Here is a 23,462-nt window from a genome sequence, read left to right as displayed (position 1 = left end):
AAAAAAAAAAAAAAAAAACACAAAACAGGCAACCCACATCCGAGTATCACAAAGGATGGAGTGCTCTGTTCTACCTAGGGGAGAAAGGGTGGAAAGAGACTTCCAGAGGAAGTTCCTCTTGGCCTGAAAACTGACTCAAAGAGACCCTATAGGACAGAGCAGAACTGCCCCATAGGGTTTGTCAAGGATTGGCTGGTGGATTCGAACTGCCGACCTTTCGGTTAGCAGCCAAGCTCTTAACCACCGGGCCACCAGGGTCCCTCCTCTTGGCCAGATTGTTGAAAGATGAATTTGAGTTGCCTGGAGGTATTGAGGGAGGTGGGAGGACAGGTCTCCTTTTAACTAAGTTTCCTTTCTCCCGACACTCTTCATATGAGTATTTCCTGGAGTTCTATGCTCCGTGCGATGCTCTTTTCCCTCCCTCAGTCATCTTCCCTGGAGTGCTCATCAACTCTCAGGGCATTAATTGCCACCTCCAGAGATGACTCACAGATCTTAGCTTCAGCTCTGACCTTTCTCTAGAGCTTGGCTTTCACATCTCTGACTGTTAGTTATACAAACTCCCTCCCTCCCTAATTCTTGCCCCTAAAAGAAACCTGACTCCCTGTTTGCAGTTAAAGGCAGAACCCAATTACCCCAGCTTGAAACTTCTGTGCCACCTACAACAACTCTTTGTCTATTAAAAACCAGTTGCTGTAGAGTCTGTTCTGACTAGTGGCAACCTCACACATGTCAGAGGCAAACTGTGCTCCATAGGGTTTCAATGGCTAATTTTTTTGGAAGTAGATCACCAGGCCTTTCTTCCCAGGTGTCTGTGGGTGGACTCAAACTGCCAACCTTTCGGTCAGCAGCCCAGCACTTAACCAGTTACGCCGCTCAGAAACACCTGCTTTGTCTATTATTAGTCTTATATTCTGCTCTCCAAAGTTAAACTTTTTTCTTTCATTCACTTAACAGTCACAAATGTTGTATGATTGCAGTGCTCCGTTCTAAGAGCTAGTCCCCAGGTAATATAATGACGATAATACAAACGGTCTCCACATTCATGGAGCTTAAAATCTGGCATGGGAGCCACACAGTACATAAAGGAGCATTAAAATACACATTTAATTACAAACTGTGGTAGATATTATGAAGAAATTCAACGTGGCACAGTAATAGAGAATAACAGAGTTGGGGATGAAGATGCTTGAGAAGGGAAATTAGGGAAGGCTGGGCAACCATAGGGTCCCTAACAATTGTTTTGTCTATCTCTCTCTTCTCTCTAGTCCCTTTACCGCTTCCCCTTGAATCCACCTAGCTCACTGAAACCAGAATAAAGGAAAGAACATAAGTCTTGAAGACATAGCTGCTTTCAAATTCCAACTTTTCCCTTAATTGACTGTGCAGCCTAAGGCAAGTCACTGAACTTCTTTGAGACTCAGTTTCCCCATCTATAAAACGAGGATGTTCTTTCAACTCACCATGAAGGATTTTTTTGTATGTTAGAAAGAATGAATATGCACAATTTCTGATTATTGTAGGTGTTCACAACTATTAGTTAGCTATTATTACTAGGTTTCTGGGTGACACAAATGTGCCACAGAAGAAAGCCCTGATGATCTGCTTTCTTAAGGATTACAGCCAAGAAAAGCCTACCGACCACAGTTCTACCTTGTAACACATGGGGTCACCACGAGTCAGAATCAACTGAATGGCAATGGGATTATTATTATTATTATTACTGATGTTACATAATTCTCTTCCAAGACCTTAACCTCAATTGATTAACTGACCCAACAAGCTTTAGTGAGGAATGACTAGTCATCAGAAACTAAGCTAGTCCCTGGGATACAAAGACAAAAGACAATATTTACCATCGAACAGCCCAAAATCTTATGGGCTTATTGCCAAATTGCAGCCTCCCATTTAAGACAGATACTTATTCAGTTCAGTCTTGCAAATCATTCATGTATTGCATTAATAACTATTTATTGAACTCTGATATTTAACATATTGCTCTCTGCCCAATATAGATGCTTTCCAGGCTTTGTTTCCCATTCCCTTGAGCATACACTCAGCTCTATTCCACCTGTTTTAATAAATAGTCCCTGTATTATTCCTTACGATGTACTTGCTTTTCTCATTTCACTCTACCTGCCTGGACTGCCCCCTGACCTTCTTTTCATCAATGTACCTCTCCAACCTTCAAAATCTAACTAAGACTGAGCCCTCAAATATCATAGCAAATATTTCTGTCCTCTTGTGAAATTGAGGCAATGAAAACATTAATTTTTTTCTCCCTCATATTTTGGGATGTGTGTGCACGTGTCTTCCTTCCCACTAGGTAATACGCGTGTACGAGTACCTTACTCAGTTTCTCTCCCACGTTTATCTCTGGGCTGACAGTTGGTACTGAGCGATTGTTTGCTGTTTGGCACCAGAACTCTCTTGCATTTGATTCCGTATAGATTTTGCTGCAATTTTCTTCCCCAGTGGTTGTGTTTCAGAAAGAACATTTGGAAGTGTTTATCATGTGATTTATTCAATATGAAGAAAGGTTACAAGTTAAATCTATGGACACAATGATATTTTATATTTCTGCAAGGCTTTTGTGTCTCCCAAAGACTCTGTGAAAAGGTAATAAAGAATTTTAATACTGAGCAAGACTCCCATTTTCCTGTCCTATACAATCAAAACATTATCACATTTCACTTTCTGAGAAGTGTAAACATAAAGGTGGGAAGCAGCCTGGAAACTTTTAAGAGAGGGGAATTTCACCCACAAAATGAATCTTTGTTTAATGTACACACTATGATTAATGACTAAATGCCGCTTAAGATTAAATGCATATTATCATTAAAACAAGGAATTCACTCCACTTCAAAAGCAGAGCTTTACTCTTTCCCTAAGCAGGTGAGACTCAGAGAAATTAAGATGTGCTGAGACACTGAGACATTGATGCCCTCAGTTGCCTGGAGGCTGGACAGAGCTTGGGATGGCTATACCAGAGCAAGCATCACTGGTCATCTGTTTACTTAAAGATTCCAAACATATATCATTATTATTTTTTAATACATGTTGAGTTGTGAAAAAGACTGGGAAGAACTATCCAAAGGAATCATCCTTTTAAATGTAATTTTCATGCATATGGACTAGAGATGAGGGAAGAAAATGAAAGACGTACAAAATAAGAGGAGCAATAGAAGCCCACTAGAATAGCCAGGAGCATCACTCAGTGAAGAGTCCTGAGGCTCCTCTTCCTGGTCTAGATTCTTTCTAGCAAACTCCATTAAATTTTTGTTATACAAAAAGATGCTGTGAAATGTGAGTGGGGCGATTAGATGGACATAGTGAGTGGTAAAGATGACAGAGAGGGGACTGGAATGAAGGCAGGGGAAGAACTCTTGTGTAGCTACTCAAGTCATCGTCAGTTTGCTCTGCATGATAATAATGACATCTCTCCTGCAGGTAACATTTTCTTTATAGAAATATCATGTTGCCAAATTATCTATTTTTAGTATATACTTTTATCAGTTTTGAAAAACACCTACAGTTGTATAGCCACCATCCCAATCAAGATGTAGAACAGCTCCATCATCCAGAAAAATTCCCTCCAACTCCTTTGAAACTAACCAATTTCCCAGTCCTAGTCTCTGCTAGCCACTGATATGACTTCTATCCCTAATATTCGTCTTTTTCCAGAAGGTCAGGTATATGCAATGTTATAGTATGCAGACTTCCATAACTGGCTTCTTTCACTTAGAATAACGCGTTTGAGATTCATCTATATTGTTGTGTTTCTTCGTAGTTTGTTTTCTAATATTGACAAGCAGTATTCCACTGCATGGATGTACTACAGATTTTTTTTTTTTTTTTTTAATCCGTTCATCAGTTGAAGGACATTGGACTACTTCCAATGTTAACTAATTATGAAAAAAGCTGCTATAAACATTCATCTACAGGTTTCTGTTGGAATTTAAGTTTTTCTTTTGCTTGGGTAAATACGTAAAAGTGAGATACAGTAACTTTATAGGAAACTCCTATATTTTCTTCTAAAGTGGATTTACCATTTTGCGTTCTCACCAGCAATATATGGGAGTTCCAGTTGCTCCACACTCTCACTAGCATTTGGTGTTGTCAGTTTTTGCTTTTTCATTTATTTCAGTCATTCTAATAGGTGTGTGGCAATATTTCATTGTGGCTATTTTCCTTTTTGTTTTAAGATACTTTTAAAATTAAGATGTTAATTTGTGTTCCATACTGGCTCAACCCCTATTCAAAAGTATTAAATTAAACTCTATATTTGACTCTAACTTTGAGCTGCCATTTCTAAGAAAAGGATAATGCCATCTATATTAAGTTTACTTTCACTCATTTATTCATTCAATAATGAATGGTTGAGCACCTGCTGTTTTCCAGGCTCTGTTTGTATAACTGGGAAACCAGTGGTGAGAAAAACAACAACATAGTCTCTGTTTTCATTCTGTTGGGAAGAACAAGCCGTAATCAAATAAACAGTATATGTCAGATAGTGAAAACTACTGTGCAGAAAAATAAAGTCAGATGAAGGGATAAAAACAAAGGAGTTCTATTTTGGAACATGTGTCTGGGAAGGCCTCTCTGAGGGTGACACTGACCCATGTGAGGAAAGAGCATCCCAGGTAGAGGTCATCAGCAAAAACAAACGTCAAAAGCATGGTGTGCGTAGTGTATTTGAGGAACAGCAAAAAGACCTTTTTATTTCCAAGAACTTTTGATCCTTCATTGAAAAGAAATCTGCTGCTGAGCTGGGCCAGATATTCTTTAATGTCTTGAAGCATTCTAAGATTCCACATAATTGTTTTATTATAATTTTGGAATGTTTAGTCTCTAGATTAATTAATATTTAATTGATAACTTAAATTTTTGTAATAGTTTAAAAGAGTATTACACACACATACAGGGGACTAGAAGTCAGCAGATTTTGTGTCATTTTACTCACTTAATTTCATGTTGGTTTATCTCATGCCTCAGCAAACTTTTTTTTGAATTCATACTCTTTAGTTTTCCACTCTGGGACATAATACCTTTCTACTGTTTTACAGGGAAACTGTGCAATGTCTATCTAAAGCACATTGGACTCTTGAGAAGAATCAATAATGCAAACTGGAAGTAAAATTATTGTGTGGGAGAAAGAAAAATGTCATAGGAAACTCAATGGTTTAATCTCAGTTTCTCAGAAGGTTTAATTAAATGTTAAGATAACATTTTCCTTTTAATGATGATTTTACATGCTGGCTGGCTGCCTGAGTTCTTGTGTATTTAGCCTATTTTGACAAAAGGAGAGACTATTTTCCAAAATATGAATAATCTCTGATGACCTTTTACAGAATAAAATTTATAGGAAATCATATTGCAGAATATGTCCTATGAATAATCAGGATATCTTCTATAATATGATTTTCTGTTTGGTCGGATGTGAATCAATCTTTTTTTTAAATTATTTGGTTTTCTAAATTTTATTATTGTTGTTGAGAATATACACAACAAAACATACATCAATTCAACAATTTCTCCTTGTACAATTCAATGACATTGATCCCTTTCTTCCAGTTGTGCAATCATTCTCACCCTCCTTTTCTGAGTTGTTCCTCCTCCATTAACATAAACTCACTGTCTCCTAAGTTTCTTATCTAATCTTTCGAATTGCTATTGTCAATATAATCCCATATAGATACATCTTAAAAGAGCACAAGGTTCAAGACAGACATTCTTTACTATTTTAGCTAAATTATTGTTTGGTTTTAGAATGGGGCATCAAGATTGGAGGAAGATGCATTAACAACCTGCGTTATGCAGATGACACAACCTTGCTTGCTGAAAGTAAAGAGGAATTGAAGTACATATTGATGAAGATCAAAGACTACAGCCTTCAGTATGGATTACACCTCAACACAGAGAAAACAAAAATCCTCACAACTGGACCAATAAACAACATCACGATAAACAGGAAATCTTGAAGTCCTCAAGGATTTCATTTTACTTGGATCCACAATCAATACCCATGGAAGCAGCAGTCAAGAGATCAAAGGATGCATTGCATTGGGCAAATCTGCTGCAAAAGACCTCTTTAAGGTGTTGAAAAGCAAAGATGTCACCTTGAAGACTAAGGTGCGCCTGACCCAAGCCATGGCATTTTCAATCACTTTATATGCATGTGAAAGCTGGACAAGGAGTAAGGAAGATCAAAGATGAATTAATGCCTTTGAATTGTGGTGTTGGCAAAGAATATTGAATATACCATGGACTGCCAAAAGAACAAACAGGTGTGTCTTGGAAGAAGTACAACCAGAATGCTCCTTAGAAGCAAGGATAGTGAGACTACGTCTTACTTTGGACATGTTATCAGGAGGGATCAGTCCCTGGAGAAGGACATCATGCTTGGTAAAGCAGAGGGTCAGTGAAAAAGAGGAAGACCCTCAACAAGATGGATTGACACATTGGCTGCAACAATGGGCTCAAGCATAACAATGATTGTGAGCATGGTGCAGGACCGGGCAGTGTTTCGTTCCGTGGTGCATAGGGTCGCTACGAGTCAGAACCCACTCGATGGCGCCTAACAACAACAGGCCCGAGTGAATTCTTATGTGGCAAGAAGGAAACTAGGGGGCTTTCATTAGCAGTCTGAGACATCTCCTTGCTTCTCCTTTGTCATGCAATTATTTTTATCTTAGAAATTATTAGTAAAACTTGATACTGGGTCATATCTCTAATTGTCGGACATATGATTGACGATCTGATTATTTATATTATCTCAAGTCTGAGGACTGGAAGCCAATAGTTATAAGAATGATGGAAAAGCACAGAGGACACTTCAGAGCTTGGGAATTCGTAGGGACTCATAAAGATGTACCTAGTCACACCTGTCTACTTCTGCTGTATCACAGAGATGTTAGCTAACTGAAGAATGCTGTTAAAGTTGATCAGAGCTTTTTCCACACCAAAGTGCTGATTTGAGTCTCAAGCTTAAAATACAAGTTACAAAAACAGATACACTCAGAAAATGTAAATGTAATATTTATGAGTAGTCAGCAATGGTTTAAGTAGAATCAAGTGGACATATAAATACAGGATAGCTGATTAATTACAACTTAATTGCTATTTAGAGGCAGTATAATGCCATCATATTTACGTCGTCCGTAAAGGGGTTGTGATATTTTTAATGTTAAGAGAAATAAAATGTAAGAAACACACATGTAGGAAAATATGTGATGTGCTTTAAGACCTACCATTCTACTGTTAATTTCAGATGGTGTGTGTGTGTGTGTGTGTCTGTGTCTGTGTGTGTGTCTGTGTCTGTGTCTGTGTCTGTGTCTGTCTGTGTAGGCATGCCGAGTTTAGGCAGTATAGGATTTGCCATTGAACAAGGTGAAAAAGAAAAACCAAACCCATTGCCATCGAGTCAATTTCAACTCATAACGACCCTAAAGGACAGAGTAGAACAGCCTCATAGAATTTCCAAGGCTGAAATCTTTATAAAAGCAGACTGGCCACATCTTTCTCCCGTGAAGTGGCTGGTGGATTCAAACCGACAACCTTTTGGTTAGCAGCCAGACTCTTAATCACTGCACCCTCAGAGCTCCTTTGGACAAGGGGACAGTCAATTTAATGGCCATGTATCATCTGAATATTGTGCATGTTTTCAGCCTTTTGAAAATTATAAGAAAGTGGCCAATCCCCCTTTCCTAGACCCTTCTCTTCTTAGAAAGAATCTACAGGGTACAGCTGCCTTTTAAGATGTCGTTTTATTACTCTGCACGTAAACAGATAAACATATAGTTTACTAAGGAGTACATCTACGAGACAGAATTCACTCAACGGCAATGGGGTTGGTTTTGAGTTACATCTGCTTCTTGGGTGCCCCCCATCCTGGAGCATGTGAGTCCTGAAATGGGTCTTTCAGGGTGGGTCTCCTTCACAAAAGGCAGAGATGAGCCTCATAAATGCAAGCACAAAAATGAAGGGTTCATTCCTGGGGATTCATGTGCCAGAGGACTCCTTTAGAGGACCGTTCAAATTCATCTGAGCCATATCCTTCCTTCCTAGTCTGACACTGGCAGAACTGAAAAGTGGGCATGTTAATCAGAGGGACAAGCCTGGCAGGATACAGGAAAGGCAAATGCTCTTTGACTGGTGGGGGATCACGATGCCTACTCAAGACTACAAAGCTGAAAGAGTTTCTTAGATGGACAACTAAAACGAAAAAGAGAAGGCCCCAGGGCCAGTGATGGGGACCAGGATTGCCAGTCTTTCAACACTTGAAGATAGAAAGGAGACGTTTGGATGCCAGATTAGATCAAAAAAAAAAAATTTAGACCCCTTTCATTTTTGCATGGAGATATTTAATACATAATATAAGGAAGACTTGGGTAATAATTAAAAATTCAAAGAAGAAAAAAAAGATCACTTGCCTGGTTCCAATAGTGCAGCATCAATTCTACAAAATGTTCTAAGCTATTTTGGTTTTTCAGAGTCCTACTTTTTCAGGGGGAAAAAGAAAAGGCAGTGCCAGATCCTTTCAGGAGTTCTTCACACATAGAAAAAAGGACACTCAAGGAACTGAGCTGCAGAGAATAGAATCAGGCTAGCATACTAGAAGCTTGAACACTGTATAGCAATTGTTGGAGGCAAAGAGAGGCAGAGCTGAGTCTTGAAAAGAGGTCATCAAACTTACTGACTCCTGGAATAAGAAGCTGAATCATATTCATATTATGAATTAAGCCATAACTGACAGTTGTAAGCAATGTTTCCTACATCAAATCAAAAAAATCAAACCCGTATTCACTGAGTCCATTTGGATTCACAGCAACCCTACAGGACAGAACAGACCTGCACCATAGGGTTTCCTAGCCTATAATCTTTACGGAAGCAGACTGCCACATTTTTCTCTCCAGAAGCAGCTGGTGGGTTCAAACTGGCGACCTTTTGGTTTGCAGCCTAGCGCTTAACCATTGAGCCCCCAGGGCTCCCTAGTTTCTCACAGAGGATTAGCAACCTGGCATTTTCCAAAGGGTGAGCTCTCCAGGAGGCACATGCAGCCCCACCTCTCTGTGCCCGTGTGGACCAGGCTGCCTTACAGGCCGGAGAAACATTCAGCATCTTGACCTATTTTGACCAAGAGTGGAGGAAATAAGTTCTGTCAGAGGCCTTCATTATCTGCATCTGTCCTCGGTGCAACCCTGAGGCATTCTAGATGTCCATATGGTTCACGGCATCCAGAAGTTTCCTTAGGTGGTCAGTGAAAATGCCCCTAGAGGGAATTTTGTATCTGGCTTTTCAGACACAACCAGGCTAAATCTGGAGCCCTGGTGATGCTGTGGTTAGGCATTTGGCTGCTAGCCAAAAGGTCGGCAGTTTGAATCCACCAGCCGCTCCTTGGAAACCCTATGGGGCAGTTCTACTCTGTCCTATAGGGTTGCTATGAATGGGAATTGGCTCGACAGCCTCGGGTTTGACTTGGTTTTTTGGTCTGGGCTAAATCTGAATTCATGACTTTCTTTTCTTGCTCGCCTCCCACTCCTCCTCACAACATCCTTAATGGCACCTCCACTCCTGGATGTCTTGGCCTAAATAGTCAGAGTTATTTCTTCTGTTTAGCCTTCATTGCTTCAGAGTCCTGAGGGCAGTGGTGGTTCAGTGATAGAATTCTGCAGGAGATCCTGGTTCAATTCCCAGCCATTGTACCTCGTGCACAGCCACCACCTCTCTGTCAGTGGAGGCTTGCGTGTTGCTATGATGTTGAACAGGTTTCAGTGGAGCATCCAGACTAAGACAGATGAGGAAGAAAGGCCTGGTGATCTACTTCTGAAAATCAGTCAGTGAAAATTCTATGGATCACAACGGTCCAATCCATAACAGATCACGGAGATGGCTCGGGAGATGCCGGCATTTCCTTCTATTGTGCATGGGATCCATGAGTTGGGAACCAACTTGACAGCAGCTAACAACAAACCATAAACCAAACCCATTGCTGTCAAGTTGATTCCAACTCATAGTGACCCTATACAACAAGCAATAGAGTCCTAAAAAAAAATACCAAACCAGTTGCTGTCAAATCGATTCCAACTCACAGCTACCCTATAGGACAGAGTGGAACTGTCCCATAGGGTTTCCAAGGAGCAACTGGTGAATTCAAACTGCCAACCTCTTGGTTAGCAGCAAGCTCTTACCCACTATGCCACCAGGGCTCCTAGTCATCTTTAATAGAGTTCTAGTGATCTTTAATTCAAAATGTGTCTCATTCCAGAAGAACTAGATGGTGCCCGGCTACCACCAATGACCGCCCTGACGGGGAACACAACAGAGAGTCCCTGATGGAGCAGGAGAAAGGTGGGGTGCAGAACTCAAATTCTAGTAAAAAGACCAGACTTCATGGTCTGACTGAGACTGGAGGAAACCCGGAAAGCATGGCCCCTGGACTCTCTGTCAACCCAGAACTAAAACCATTCCTGAGGCCAACTCTTCAGACAAAGATTAGACTGGACTGTGGGACATAAAATGATACTCGTGAAGAGTGTGCTTCTTAGCTCAAGTAGATACATAGACTAAATGGGCAGCTCCTATCCGGAAATGAGATGAGAAAGCAGAGAGGGTTAGGAGCTGGTTGAATGGACACGGGGAAATCAGGGGTGGAAAGGAGGAGTGTGCTGTCACAGCGTAGGGAGGGCAATTAGGATCACATAACAATGTATGTATAAATTGTTGTATAAGAGACTAACTTGAAATGTAAACTTTCATTAAACTACACCAGTAAACAACAACGACAACAAAGAACAAAATGTGTCTCACTGGGGTTTGCTCTTCTCTCTTCCCACTGCCTCTCCTCAGGCCTACATCTCTTCTCCCACCTCCCACACACCAAGTCTGGACTCTGAACCCCTCCTGGCATCCCAGAGTCCAGTCTCCTTTGCAATAAGGAATTCTTTTTCGAACTTCCGGAGGAGCTTTCCTCATGTATCACTTTTAATAAGGCAGTTCTCAACTTCTTTCCATAAAAGTCTCCCTGTTTCTTCAATGCTCTACTTACTTTTTGAGAATGGCGATAAAACAGAACTCTTGAGACCTGACAACAACTGGATAGACCATTTTCTGGCATCCAAAGCTAGGCCTTAAGACTATTGTCAAGATGCTTCAACAAAGGAGGGATCTATAGAGCTGAGAATGGTTTATACTCCAGGGAGGAAAGGCCTAGTGTCTTCCTTCTATAGAAAGCTGAATATAGCTAAATCACGTATATTTTTAAGATTTTTTACTATCTACCTACCTACTTATCTATCTACCTACCTACCTACCTACCTATCTTGTTTATTTTTAAAGTTCTTCCTTCTCTTAGGGTAACAGCTTCTACGAATACAGACTACTGTAACTATATTTCAAATGGGATACCTAGCTTTTTTAAACACAGTGAATGTATTTCTTAGCTCCCTGGAAGGATTGCTGGGGCTTTTGGCCAGGAGCAATGCAATTCTGACTAATAAAAAATGTCTTTAGACGTATGGGGCAGATTCTGAAAAGACCTCCCAATTTCTATGCTTGTGCCTGCACACATTAATTGAATTGCTGTAGTTAATTACGTGTCATCCAAAAGATATGAATTTAGATGCAAGTGTATTTTACAGAGGAAGATGAAACATCAAGGAATATCTATTCCATCATCCTTCAGATAGGCCTGTACCACTGTTCACAGCAAATTTAAATCAGTTTAAAGGGGCCTCGTCATGGCAAAGATCGCTCTTGAAACTTCGAAGAGCTGCCCAGATGTCATATTAAGATCAAATTCTGCCTCTGGGAATCAAAGTGTTTTCAGTCTACTGCCTTTAATAAGTGCAAGTTTAAGGCAGACTTAATTAACAGGACATAACAAGAGAAGGAGATCTGGAGTGTTGATTTTTCTCCAACAATTCTTTCCTCACAGGAATCCTATTCAGAGCTTTTTTCCACTACATTCCAAACAGCAAATCTTCCGTCTGTGGAAACAGAGCATGGATGAAAACGTCCAGCTATTGTGGAAATACGACATTGAATGTAATGCTCTCAAACTAAAAGAAAAATCTAATACATTCAATCTAACGAGGGTGCATCACATGCTATATTCAGATCATTTTTTTGATTCTACTTAAGTTTTGCCCTGGTGTGAAGATCAATGATTTGGAAGCCAATACACTTACTCCTCGCTTATCGACTATCTAGTTTTCTGACATTTCACAACTACAACCATAGTAAAAAATCTACTACTTGACTATTTTGTGCATTAACGACGTATGTCTGGCAGTAACGAGCGCCAAGATGTGAGACAAGAGTAACGCAGTCTGTGATGGTTAAAGTTCTGTGTCAGTTTGGCTGGGCCATGATTCTCAGTGGTTTGGCAGTTATGTAATGATGTGATCTGGCAGTTACGTACTGATGTAATCATCCTCCATTTTGTGATCTGATGTGGTCATCCTCCATTTTCACGTAGCGCTGATTTTCACATAACAACCTGGTCTTTGGAACCTAACCATGTTGATAAGTGAAAAGTGAGTATAATGTTTATTGCCACCACCTATCATACTGTGGTGACTTGTGTGTTGCTATGATACTGGAAGCTATGCCACAAGTATTTCAAATTTCAGACTAAGACAGACTAAGAAGAAAAGCCTAGCAATTTACTTTTGAAAATTAGTCAGTGAAAACTCTACGGACCACAACTGAATGCTGGCCAATATAGTGCTGGAAGGTGAGCCCCATAGGTTGGAAAGCACTCAAAATACACAGCGGCCGAAACAATGGAATCAAGTATACACTGATTGTGAAGATGGTGCAGAAATGGGTAACATTTTGTTCTGTTGCACACAGGGTCCCCGTGAGTTGGAGCTGACTCGAAGGCAGCTAATAACAGCATTTATTGAGCAGCTACTATGCCAAAGGCTTCCACAAACCTTATCATATGCAAACATCACATCGACCCTAAGGAACTCGAGCTAAAGATCTTTCATAACTGACCTAAGATCACATAGTAAGAAGAGAAACCTGGTGTCTCACTCATGTCATTGAATCCCATGTCTAGGTTTGTTACACCACATCTCATTGCCTCCCTAGAAATAAAAGATTTTTGACTTATTATAAAGAAATATAAAGACCTTCAACTTACTGTTTAATAGATTTGGAAGGATAACTGATACAATTATTTGGCTCACTTAATGGAAAAATTCCTACTATTCAGTTTAACAAGGGTGATTATATCTGTCTTATAAGAAGAACCAGTCCAGAGATTCAATTCAATGTCTATTCGAGAGAGATATAATTCGAGGGATCCCAGGGGAGTAACTTTAGTGCCTCCTGCCCACCAGCTACCCTTTCTCTCCCATGTTTCTTTTACTATTTTGGAATTCCCTCGTTTTAAATGTATGATTCTGGAGAATCAAATTGCACACATTAAAACTGCCCATAGGACTGGGTGCTCATTAAATTAGGGATGATATATAGGCTATCTCACATTCCATCTTTGATGGATTAGTAGTCTCTGCTTAGAGTTCTATGATAAATGGAAGTCTGAGGTCATGTTCAGGTTCAGTAAGATCAATTATCAATGTCAGTTAAGGCAAGGGGGTAGAAGTAGTAACGGAAAGCAGATTGTATTCTTAAACTATGCACGATCACTATCAACTCAGTGTGAATTTATCTGATGACTTCCCTAGTTCTTAGAAGAATGGGAGAAGGGAGAGAAGGGATAATTCCAAAGCTAGTGGTAGAATTACTATATAATTTATTTTGCAAACCATGGCACTTATGAGAGGAATAAAACCAAAACCAAACCCATTGCCTTTGAGTCAATTCTGACTCATAGCAACCCTATAGGAGGGAGTAGAACTGCCCCCATAGGGTTTCCAAGGCTGTAAATCTTTATCTAAGCAGACTGCCACATTTTTCTCCCATGGAGTGGCTGATGAGTTTGAACCTCCAACCTTTTCAGTTAGCAGCTGAGCACTTAACCATTGTGCCAACAGGGCTCCTTTTGAAAGCAATTTTTGTAGTTAGGTGCCATTGAGTTGGTTCCAACTCATAGCAACCCTGTGTATAACAGAACGAAACACTGCCCAGTCCTGTGCCATCCTCACAATCGTTGCTATGTTTGAGCCCATTGTTGTAGCCACTTGTCAATCCAGGTGATTGAGGGTCTTCCTCTTTTTCAGCGACTCTCTACTTTATCAAGCATGACGTTCTTCTCCAGGGACTGGTCCCTCCTGATTACCTGTCCAGAGTAAGTGAGATAAAGTCTCACTATCCTTGCTTCCAGGGAGCACTGTGGCTGTATTTCTTCCAAGACGGACTTGTTCGTTCTTCGGCAGTCCATAGTATATTCAATATTCTTCACCAACACTATAATTCAAAGGCATCAATTCTTCTTCAGTCTTGCTTATTCATTGTCCAGCTTTCATGTGCATATGAGGCGAATGAAAATATCATGGCTTGGGTTAGGCATACCTTCGTCCTCAAAGTGGCATCTTTGTTTTTCAACACCTTAAAGAGGTCTTTTGCAGCAGATTAGCCCAATGCAATAAGGGATGCTATTAACCGATTGCCAGGACAATAGGTGTAAACCGTGACTGAGTGGTCATCTTGTTGTTGTTAGATGCTTTTGTCAATTTCTACTCATAGCGACCCCAAGTGACAGAGTAAAACTGCCCCCTAGGGTTTTCTAGGCTGTAATCTTTAAGGAAGCATATTGCCTGATATTTGTCCCAGGGAGCCTGCTGGGTGGGTTTGTGGATTCAAACAGCCAACCTTTCAGTTAACACTGCACCACCAAGGCTCATCTTAGCTCTGGAGAAAGGCAGTTCCTCAATGCCATAGATATAGAGGTAGAGATATAAATTTCCTCCTTCAAATAATCCATCAAAATCACTTTCCTGATGCTATTGCTTTTACACAACTGTGGCTTCCAATGATCATCTTTCCCCTACAGCAGAGAGGAATTGAAGCAATTACCCCTGGGTAGGATTCCTGAAATATTACAGATTTACTATGAAATGCATGAAAGAAATTAAGTCAATACGCCATTTATCAGAGGCTGATTATCCAACTTATGCATTATCTTCGGGTCCCTTGCTTTATTTCTTTCACTAGTTAATTTAGCAATCTGTCAGTTCTGATAAGAAGGTTTGATGGGAAGAAGATGAAGCTATTACCAAATGAGTTTGGGGAATTACCAATAGATTTCAATTATCCACGTTACTCTTAGTGAAGGCTGATTGACTATGAAGAAGAGTGATTCAGCTGGATGGGCTTGTTATTTAGATACAGGTTTATATAGAGTAACTGTTCCTTGTCCTTTTTCCCTCTTTAGTACTGAACATACAGATAAGATGACTAGGAAGTGACAGAATTGAGGGTGAAATGCAGGCATTCTGGTTTCAATCCTCCTCTGAAATACTATACCACACTAGCTCTAAACATTAGGAATATCCATACTATAAAAAATAGAACGAATTCAAAATCATTTAGCCTTATGAAATGGACAGCGCCTGCTGATGACTTTATACCTGGAGTTACAGAGTTGAATAGAATATATCTAGAGTTGGAGACCTGGAGTTTTAAGTCTTTTATAAGTAACTGAAAACCACTTTGAATTACAGTGGCTCAGTTTTCTGCATTGGAAACTGGCATTTATGGCATTGACTAGAAGAGTTTTATAAGAGCAAAAACAGTAACAGCTTAGACAGCACGTGATAGTAAGTGCCCTTAATTAATAAGACAGGTGTATTTTTACATTTGGTGCTGAATGTATGCATGCAAATACCTTTGTAAAATTCTGTTTGATGCTACTTTTGTATAATAAATGCATATTCTCTGGTGCAGATATTTGTCAATTTATTTGGTACTTGAAAACTAGGAAGTTATACAAAAGTCACCCAAACAGAGAATAAAGCTGCTTAACTGGGTACAGTAATGAACAAATCCATTGATGTATATATGATAATTATATATATACAATGTTTAGAGAATTTGTCTTGATTTACGACTAAAGCCTTTTTTTTTTTTTTTTTTTTTACAGTATAACTATTTTTTTACACCAGATGAAACACTCCAGTGTGATTTCCTCTAAGTTTGGCTGAGAAGAAACACATTCTCTTCTGAAATTCAGCATCACATAGAGACAAGAGTATAAGGCTAGGAATTCAGATCTCAAGTGTTTTGCTTTATGTTTTTGGATCTTAGTTAGATTTGCTGGGAAAATGACACGGTTAAATCAGATGATTTTCTGTGGCTCAAATAGCAATTTCTGCACGTGTCTTAAAGGAAGATTTGTTTATCAACTCTACATTCTGGGAAACGCAATTCTGTTTCTCCTAATGCCATAAGCCAAGAACACCCTTCTCTTCAGGAAAATATCAAAAGGAGTCACATGATATTTTTTTAGATATAGACAGAGGGACTTAATATAGTAAGCTGAATCATTGAAAACCTGTGAAAATCTTTCTAAAAGGAGACCATTGATTAGGCCCACGGTTAAGTTTGGGAGGGGGATTGGGGAGGAGGTTGAGGTGGAGGTGGAGGTTGAGGTGGTTTGGGAAGAAGGATTATAATTTTTTACATTACACCTCTACGAACTGCTTCAGTTTTGTCATCATTTGCACTTATTATATGTTTTTAAAATATCAGCAAGGGTTATCTGGGCAGGCAAATTATGGGACTGTTTTGCTGTCTGTGTTTGTTCTTGTTTCCGCTTTAGAAAAAGTGCTTGAAAGGTCAACCTAAACTAGTGTTCCAGTTCACCTGCAAGAAGAAACTTGTATAAGGCAACGTTACCTTCTTACACGCCGTGATGGATCTACCCAGGCTGCTCCTGGAGCTGCTGCCGCCGCTGCCCTGCTGCGGCTCCGAACCGTCACACATCGGGGGGGACTCCACGTTGCTGTTTGTGCCCCAAAACACAAAAGAGAGCACATTCCAGTGAGTCTCCTCTGTATTCAGAAATCAAGACTGAAACACGATGCAATTTATTAAAATTCATCTTTATAGGTTGCATCCAACACTGCAAATCCGCCTGCTGATGCGGACATTTCTTTGTTGGACTCACTTTTGTAATTTGTGGAACCACTGTGGACTATCCTATGTGCATATAAAACTGCAACCCAATGCCTTTCCGATTGCTTCAATGAACACAATCGCATCTGTCTGCCTTCTAGCAATGTTAGCGTCTTAGGCCAGCAGTTTTGAACCCCAAATGAGGTATTTTCAGGTGCCCCTTTAATTCAGCTTGTTCAATACAACACATAACAAAATACTCATTTCAGTCTTTAAAATGAGGGGAAAACATAATCTTAATCAGGAGCAAAACTGTCCCCTGAGAAGTGCACTCACTTTAGAAAATGCAGATCATCCCTCTACCGATGGGAGCCAAGTACCTTAATCTTTCTGCCTCCAGAATTCTAGATGTATACCCTTCCTCTCATCTCTGTCAAATCTTGACGCGCTTGATATATACCAAAACCAAACCCCTTGCTGTCTGGTCAATTCCGACTCATAGCGACCCTACAGGACAGAGTAGAACTGCCCCATAGTGTTTCCAAGGAGTGGCTGGTGGATTTGAACTGCTGACCTTTTGGTTAGCAGCTGATCCCTTATGACTATGTACAAGTATATATAAATATTTTTAAATATTTAAATTTATTTCTATAGCCTCCAGAAATGATAAGAAATTATCACCAAAATTGATTTTCATGATAAGACTTGAGATTGAAGATTGAACCCAATTTAAATACAAAAGCCCTCTGTAATACACATTTCTGTGTACTTATCTTCCAAAAATAAACTAATTTAGAATTTAAAAAATATACTGATATTGTACTGTACCGTCTATTTTTTTTTTTTTTGTTATTGTTGTTGATTATGTAGACGTACAACTCATTAAAATACCTTTTGGAATATGAATAGCTCTGCATATAATTTTCCACCCAAATTTTCTTTTAAAAGAAGCACCAAATACACAATCAGCTAAACAACATATTTTGAATTAAAACATAACCCTCCTGTTTAAGCTCTGAATCTGTTCATTTTCACTGCATTGCATTTAGCTATATGTCAAACAGTGTGTGACTCATCTGCTAGCATTTCCATTATTAATTACTAGGAATGACTTTTGTTTTTTATGACTACTGATGGTGCCAGATAACAAATCATAGATTCAGGCAAAAATTGCATGGAATAATTCAAGAGAAATCTGTTTTGTTTTAAATTTTCATGTATTATTTTCTGAGTAATTAGAGCCCTGAATACTAGGAGGAGCCTAATTTAAGTGAAAGTATAATGTCTCATCTTTGATTGACTGAGGAGAGGCATTTTAAAAAGGAAAAGAAAGTAATTGGGTCCAGATCTTGGCTATCACTCCCTAGCCATGGGTGAGCCATCTTGCCTTACGGGTCTCAGTCTCTCCATGTATAAATGAAATGTTTGCACCAGAGTCTGTGGTTCCTCCTTACTCTGGAAGTTCCTTGCAAAATATCAGAGAAGGTGTGTGTTTTCAGATCCACTTTTACAGGTTTCCCACAATATGGGGTCAATAATTTCTTAAGCTCCCATTTCACTGTGATTCCATCTCAAACCCAACTGCAGACATTCCTCTAAATACTTGCTTAGTGTCACAGGATTCTTGGCCATGGGGCAGTTTGACCTTTACCCAAAGGTGAAAATATGTTTCACTCTCAGGTTCCAAAATCGATTATATGTGGAAGACAAGCTCTTAGACTGAGCTACCCTTGACCTGGAGGAACTTGGCCCATGAGTCAAGGAAATCATATATTACTCATATACTCATACATTACTCCTTCTACAAGCCAGTCAATGTCCACTGGAGTTCAGAAAGACACGTGATAGGGTTTCCGTGGCTACGTGTCTTACAGCTACTGTGTCCTCTACACAACTCAGGAGCTAGCAGATCTCTTCCATTCAGGCCATCCCACAACTCATGGTCAGTGTTAGTTCATCTTCCAAGTCTTTTTGCAAGGTTAGGGATCAGAGGACTGGGAATTAGGGAGGCTGAGAAGTAAGACTGAGATAGACTTCAGGCTCATCATTCCTGATATAAAACACAGTAGAAACCGACCTCAACAATCTCTGACCACTCTAGAGGGGAATCACATCTAACTTGGGCAGAGTTGGTTGGGTCCAAACTCGGGGCAATTTGAAAATAGAAAAAAGTAAAAGATGACCCTTGAAAGTTCCTTATTTGCCCATAAAGCATACTGTATATGACTTTAGGTAAAAAATCTGCTGAAGTACTTTTTATGCACACAGAAGCTTAAGAATTTCTGACCTCATCTAGTAAAAGGAAGAAATGACAAGTGTACATTTTCTTCAGGGCTTATCCCATTTGTTATAATGCTAAGCCTGTATAGCATTCATATATATGTGTTTATGTTTATGTCTGTGTGTGTGTGTATACATTTATTGTTTTAACAATTAACTGAGGCAGTAGAGTCATATAAACCAAACCAAACCCATTGCCATCAGGTTGATTCCGACTCACAGCAACCCTATAGGAGAGGATAGAACTGCCCCATAGAGTTTCCAAGGAGTGCCTGGTGGATTTGAACTGAGTCATATGGTGGGGCTAAAAGAAGTGCATTACATAATGACAAGTGTGATGCAACTCCGCTGCATACATATTAAAAGTCTCTAGAAATACATCATAAATCAATGTAATGATACCTAATATCCAAAAGCATATGTTGTTGTTGTTAGGTGCTGTTGACTCTGTTCCAACTCATACGGACCCTAAGTACAACAGAACAAAACACTGCTTGGTCCTGCATCATCCTCACAATTGCTGCTATGTTTAAGGCCATTGTTGCAGCTCCTGTGTCAATCATCTCATTGATGGTCTTCCTCTTTTTCGCTGACCTTCTACTTTACCAAGCATGATGTCCTTCTCCAGGGACTGGTCCCTCCTGATAACATGTGCAAAGTACGTGAGATGAAGTCTTGCCATTCTTGTTTCTAAGGAGCATTCTAGCTGTAGTCCTTCCAAGACAGATTTGTTTGTCCTTCTGGAAGTCCATGGTATATTCAATATTCTTCGCCAACACCATAATTCAAAGGCATCGATTCTTCTTCGGTCTTCTTTATTCATTGTCCAGCTTTTGCATGCATATAAGGCGATTGAAAACACCATGGCTTGGGCCAAGCGCACCTTATTCCTCAAAGTGACTCTTTGTTTTTTAACAGTTTTTAAAGAGGTCTTCTGTAGCAGATTTGCCCAATGCAATATGTCATTTGATTTCTTTCTTTCTTTATTATTATTTTTTAAATTGTACTTTAGATGAAGGTTTACAGAACAAACTAGCTTCTCATTAAATACTATATATATTGTTTTATGACTTTGATTAACAACCCCATGACATGTCAGTACTCTCCCTTCTCCCTTCTTGACCTTAGGTTCCCTATTACCAGCTTTCATGTCCCCTCCTGCCTTCTAGTCCTTGCCCCTGGGCTAGTGTGCCCCTTTAGTCTGTTTTATCCTGTGGGTCTGTCTAATCTTTGACTAAAAGGTAAACCTCCGGAGTGACTAAGCTAAAAGGTTGTCCGGGGGTCATACTCTGGGGTTTCTCCAGTCTCTGTCAGGCCAGTAAGTCTGGTCTTTTATTGTGAGTTAGAATTTTGTTCCACATTTTTCTCCGGCTCTGTCCACAGCGAGTAAGGAGCAGAGCTGGACTTTGAACCTAGGTCTGCTGTACATTTAAAACTTACTCTAAAACTTACTCTCTCATTGTTTCATAAACCCTGACACAAGTTGACGCTGCATGTAACTATCCTAGAAAATGCAGCCATTTTTTACCTCCGGTTCTTTTATGAAGTTCTGAAAGAGTGTTGTTGTTGTTACTGGTGCCACTGAATCGATTCTGACTTATAGCGACCCATGTAACAGAATAGAACTGACCTATAGGGTTTCCTAGGCTGTTAACTTTATGGGAGAAGATCGCCCAGGTCTTTTCTCCCGCAGAGCTGCTGGTGGGTTTGAACCATCGACCTTTTGGTTAGCAGCCAAGCACTTAACCATTGTGCCCCCAGGGCTCCTTTCTAAAAGAGTAGAGACCTATATTAATAATGAACATTACCAAACACCTACTATGTGCCTAGCATGGAATCTATATTTTAGTTCTCCCAATAACCAGATGAGGTGGGCAGTATTACTACCTCCACCCCACTTTATAGATGAAGAAACCGAGTATTAGAGGTTTAAGCAACTTTCCAATGATTAAGCAACAAATATGTGAAATACAGAATAGTGTACACGCAAAAACAGGTCTGATTTTCAGCCCATGCCCCAAACCACTTTGTTATATTTCCCATGTAGCAAAGAATCCAGATTTCTTCAGATCCAGAGGACATGATTAAATTCCAAACGCACCTTTTAAATTAAGCCCATTATGTTTTGAAATGATCTTATTAGGACACATATGATAAAACCCACCAATGTTTTCAGACGTCACTTGTAATGAAGCAAGGAATGCATGGTCATGGTGTCTGGGCTCCTCTTTTTCATCTCTGGCAGTAACCCATCCACAAAAATCAGTTGATCACTAGTGCACACTTTTTATAAACAGTAACTTTATTTGGGAGATTACTATACGCTAGTCTTTGTGTGAAACTTAGCTTTACATGCAAAAGATTTAATACTCACAGCCCTAAGAAGTATATACTCTTATCGCCAATTTATAAGAAAGGAAAATGAGACTTAGAAAAGTTAAATAGCACTTGTATACAATGATACTGCTAGAAAGTGGCTGAAACAGTATTTGAATGAAGGCAATCTGATTCTACAGGCTTCTTTCTTAACACTATACCATTGGAGGCTTAACGAATATCTATACATATGTGTGTTGTTGTTGTTTGCCAATTGATTTGGATATATTTGATTTGTCAATGTAAGTCTTTTCCATTGTTTGATGGTACAGTCAAGATTTAGTCTTAAGAAATTTGACAGAACAGAGTTCTTGAAGAAGCATTTGAAAAAGGTATGAAAGTCCAGTTTCATATTTAGATAAAATGGCATAGATTTTATAGCAAAAGCAGACAGACTAGTCTCATGTAGAAGTTTTTCAAGCAGGATAGTAAGATAAAAAGACAGCATAACCACTGTGGCAAACTTTTCATTTCCAAATCATTGAGCTTGTTGTTTTGTACTTTCTGTTATTTTTTTTTAACTCGTATCATCAAAGAATAACCATCACTCTAAAAATGATGACCTTAAATATCAACAGCAATGATAGAGGAAGAGTCTACCCGTTTTGCTGTCAAGTCAATTCCGACTGATAGCGACTCTATAGGAGAGAGTAGAACTGCCCCACAGGGTTTCCAAGGAATGGCTGGTGGATTCGAACTGCCAACCTTTTGATTAGCAACTGAACTCTTAACCACTGTGCCACCAGGGCTCCAAGGAAGAGCCTAGAATCATAAATTCATTGTGAAGAAATAAGGAAAATGGGGTCGATGGGAAATGATGAAGAATTTCGGTATGACTAATTGGATATCACACTATAGGAAATTTCAAATAGCTAATGGTGCAGAGGTTAAGAGCTAACCAAAATGTTGGCAGTTTGAATCCACCAGCTGCTCCTTGGAAGCCCTATGGGCCCAGTTCTACTGTGTCCTACAGGGTCTCTATGAATCAGAATCGACTCTACAGCAATAGGTTTGGTTTTGGAATACTTAGAAGAATTCCCTGTGGTTGAATTTAAATAGTTGGAAAAAGGAGTGATAATCATAAAGCTTTTAAGTCATCCAACACTTTGCTACTCAAAGTTTGGCCACAGATGAGCAGTATCGGTATCACCAGGGAGCTTGTTGTTGTTGTTGTCAGCTGCCATTGAATTGCCCCCTGACTCTGGCAACCCCCTGCCCAACAGAATGAAACACTACCCAGGCCTGTGCCACCCCCGTGATCGGTTACGGGTCAGACCATTGTGACCTATAGGGTTTTCATTGGCTGATTTTCAGAAGTAGATCGCCAGATACCCAGAATCTAAGATTTCTCTCTAAAGCTGCTCAATCAGAATTTGTATTTTAACAATAAACCCAGGTGATCAATATGCCAGTTAAAGTTCAAGAAATACTCTTCTAACACATATTGAATTGAATATGCATTCACACTTGCTCTTGGGACTTTGTACATGATGTTAATTTTTCTAGGAACACTCTTCTCAGTCACCTCCTACGTCCTGGTTGATTTCTACCCTATTATTGAGTCACCATTTATAAATCACAATTTAATCCATAACAGGCCACTGCTCCTCTCCAAAATACTTTCAACACACACACACACACACACACACACACACACACACAAAGACTGTGTGTTTTCTCCTTTAGTTTACGCCAATCCCAGTTTAAGAAGTATGATGGACGCTTTTCTTGCGTATCCCAATAGCGTCCCCAACCATGTCCATCTGTTAAAACACTCA

The 23,462-nt window shown here is 39.6% G+C and overlaps 1 protein-coding gene across 1 annotated transcript in view; it reads right to left on the bottom strand.

Moving 5' to 3' along the window:
* The window catches only part of SPHKAP (SPHK1 interactor, AKAP domain containing), a 166,741-nt gene that overhangs the window by 136,142 nt on the left and 7,137 nt on the right, over window positions 1-23,462 (bottom strand). Inside the window, exon 2 of the mRNA XM_004385841.2 lies at window positions 16,810-16,915. Within this exon, the coding sequence (XP_004385898.2) occupies window positions 16,810-16,915 (106 nt within the window). The remainder of the gene's footprint in view (window positions 1-16,809; window positions 16,916-23,462) is intronic.

This window comes from Trichechus manatus, unplaced genomic scaffold, assembly GCF_000243295.1.
Source record: "Trichechus manatus latirostris isolate Lorelei unplaced genomic scaffold, TriManLat1.0 scaffold00147, whole genome shotgun sequence".
In the NCBI taxonomy this organism is placed as follows: Eukaryota; Metazoa; Chordata; class Mammalia; order Sirenia; family Trichechidae; genus Trichechus; species Trichechus manatus.
This window is presented reverse-complemented; position numbering and strand designations above follow the sequence as displayed.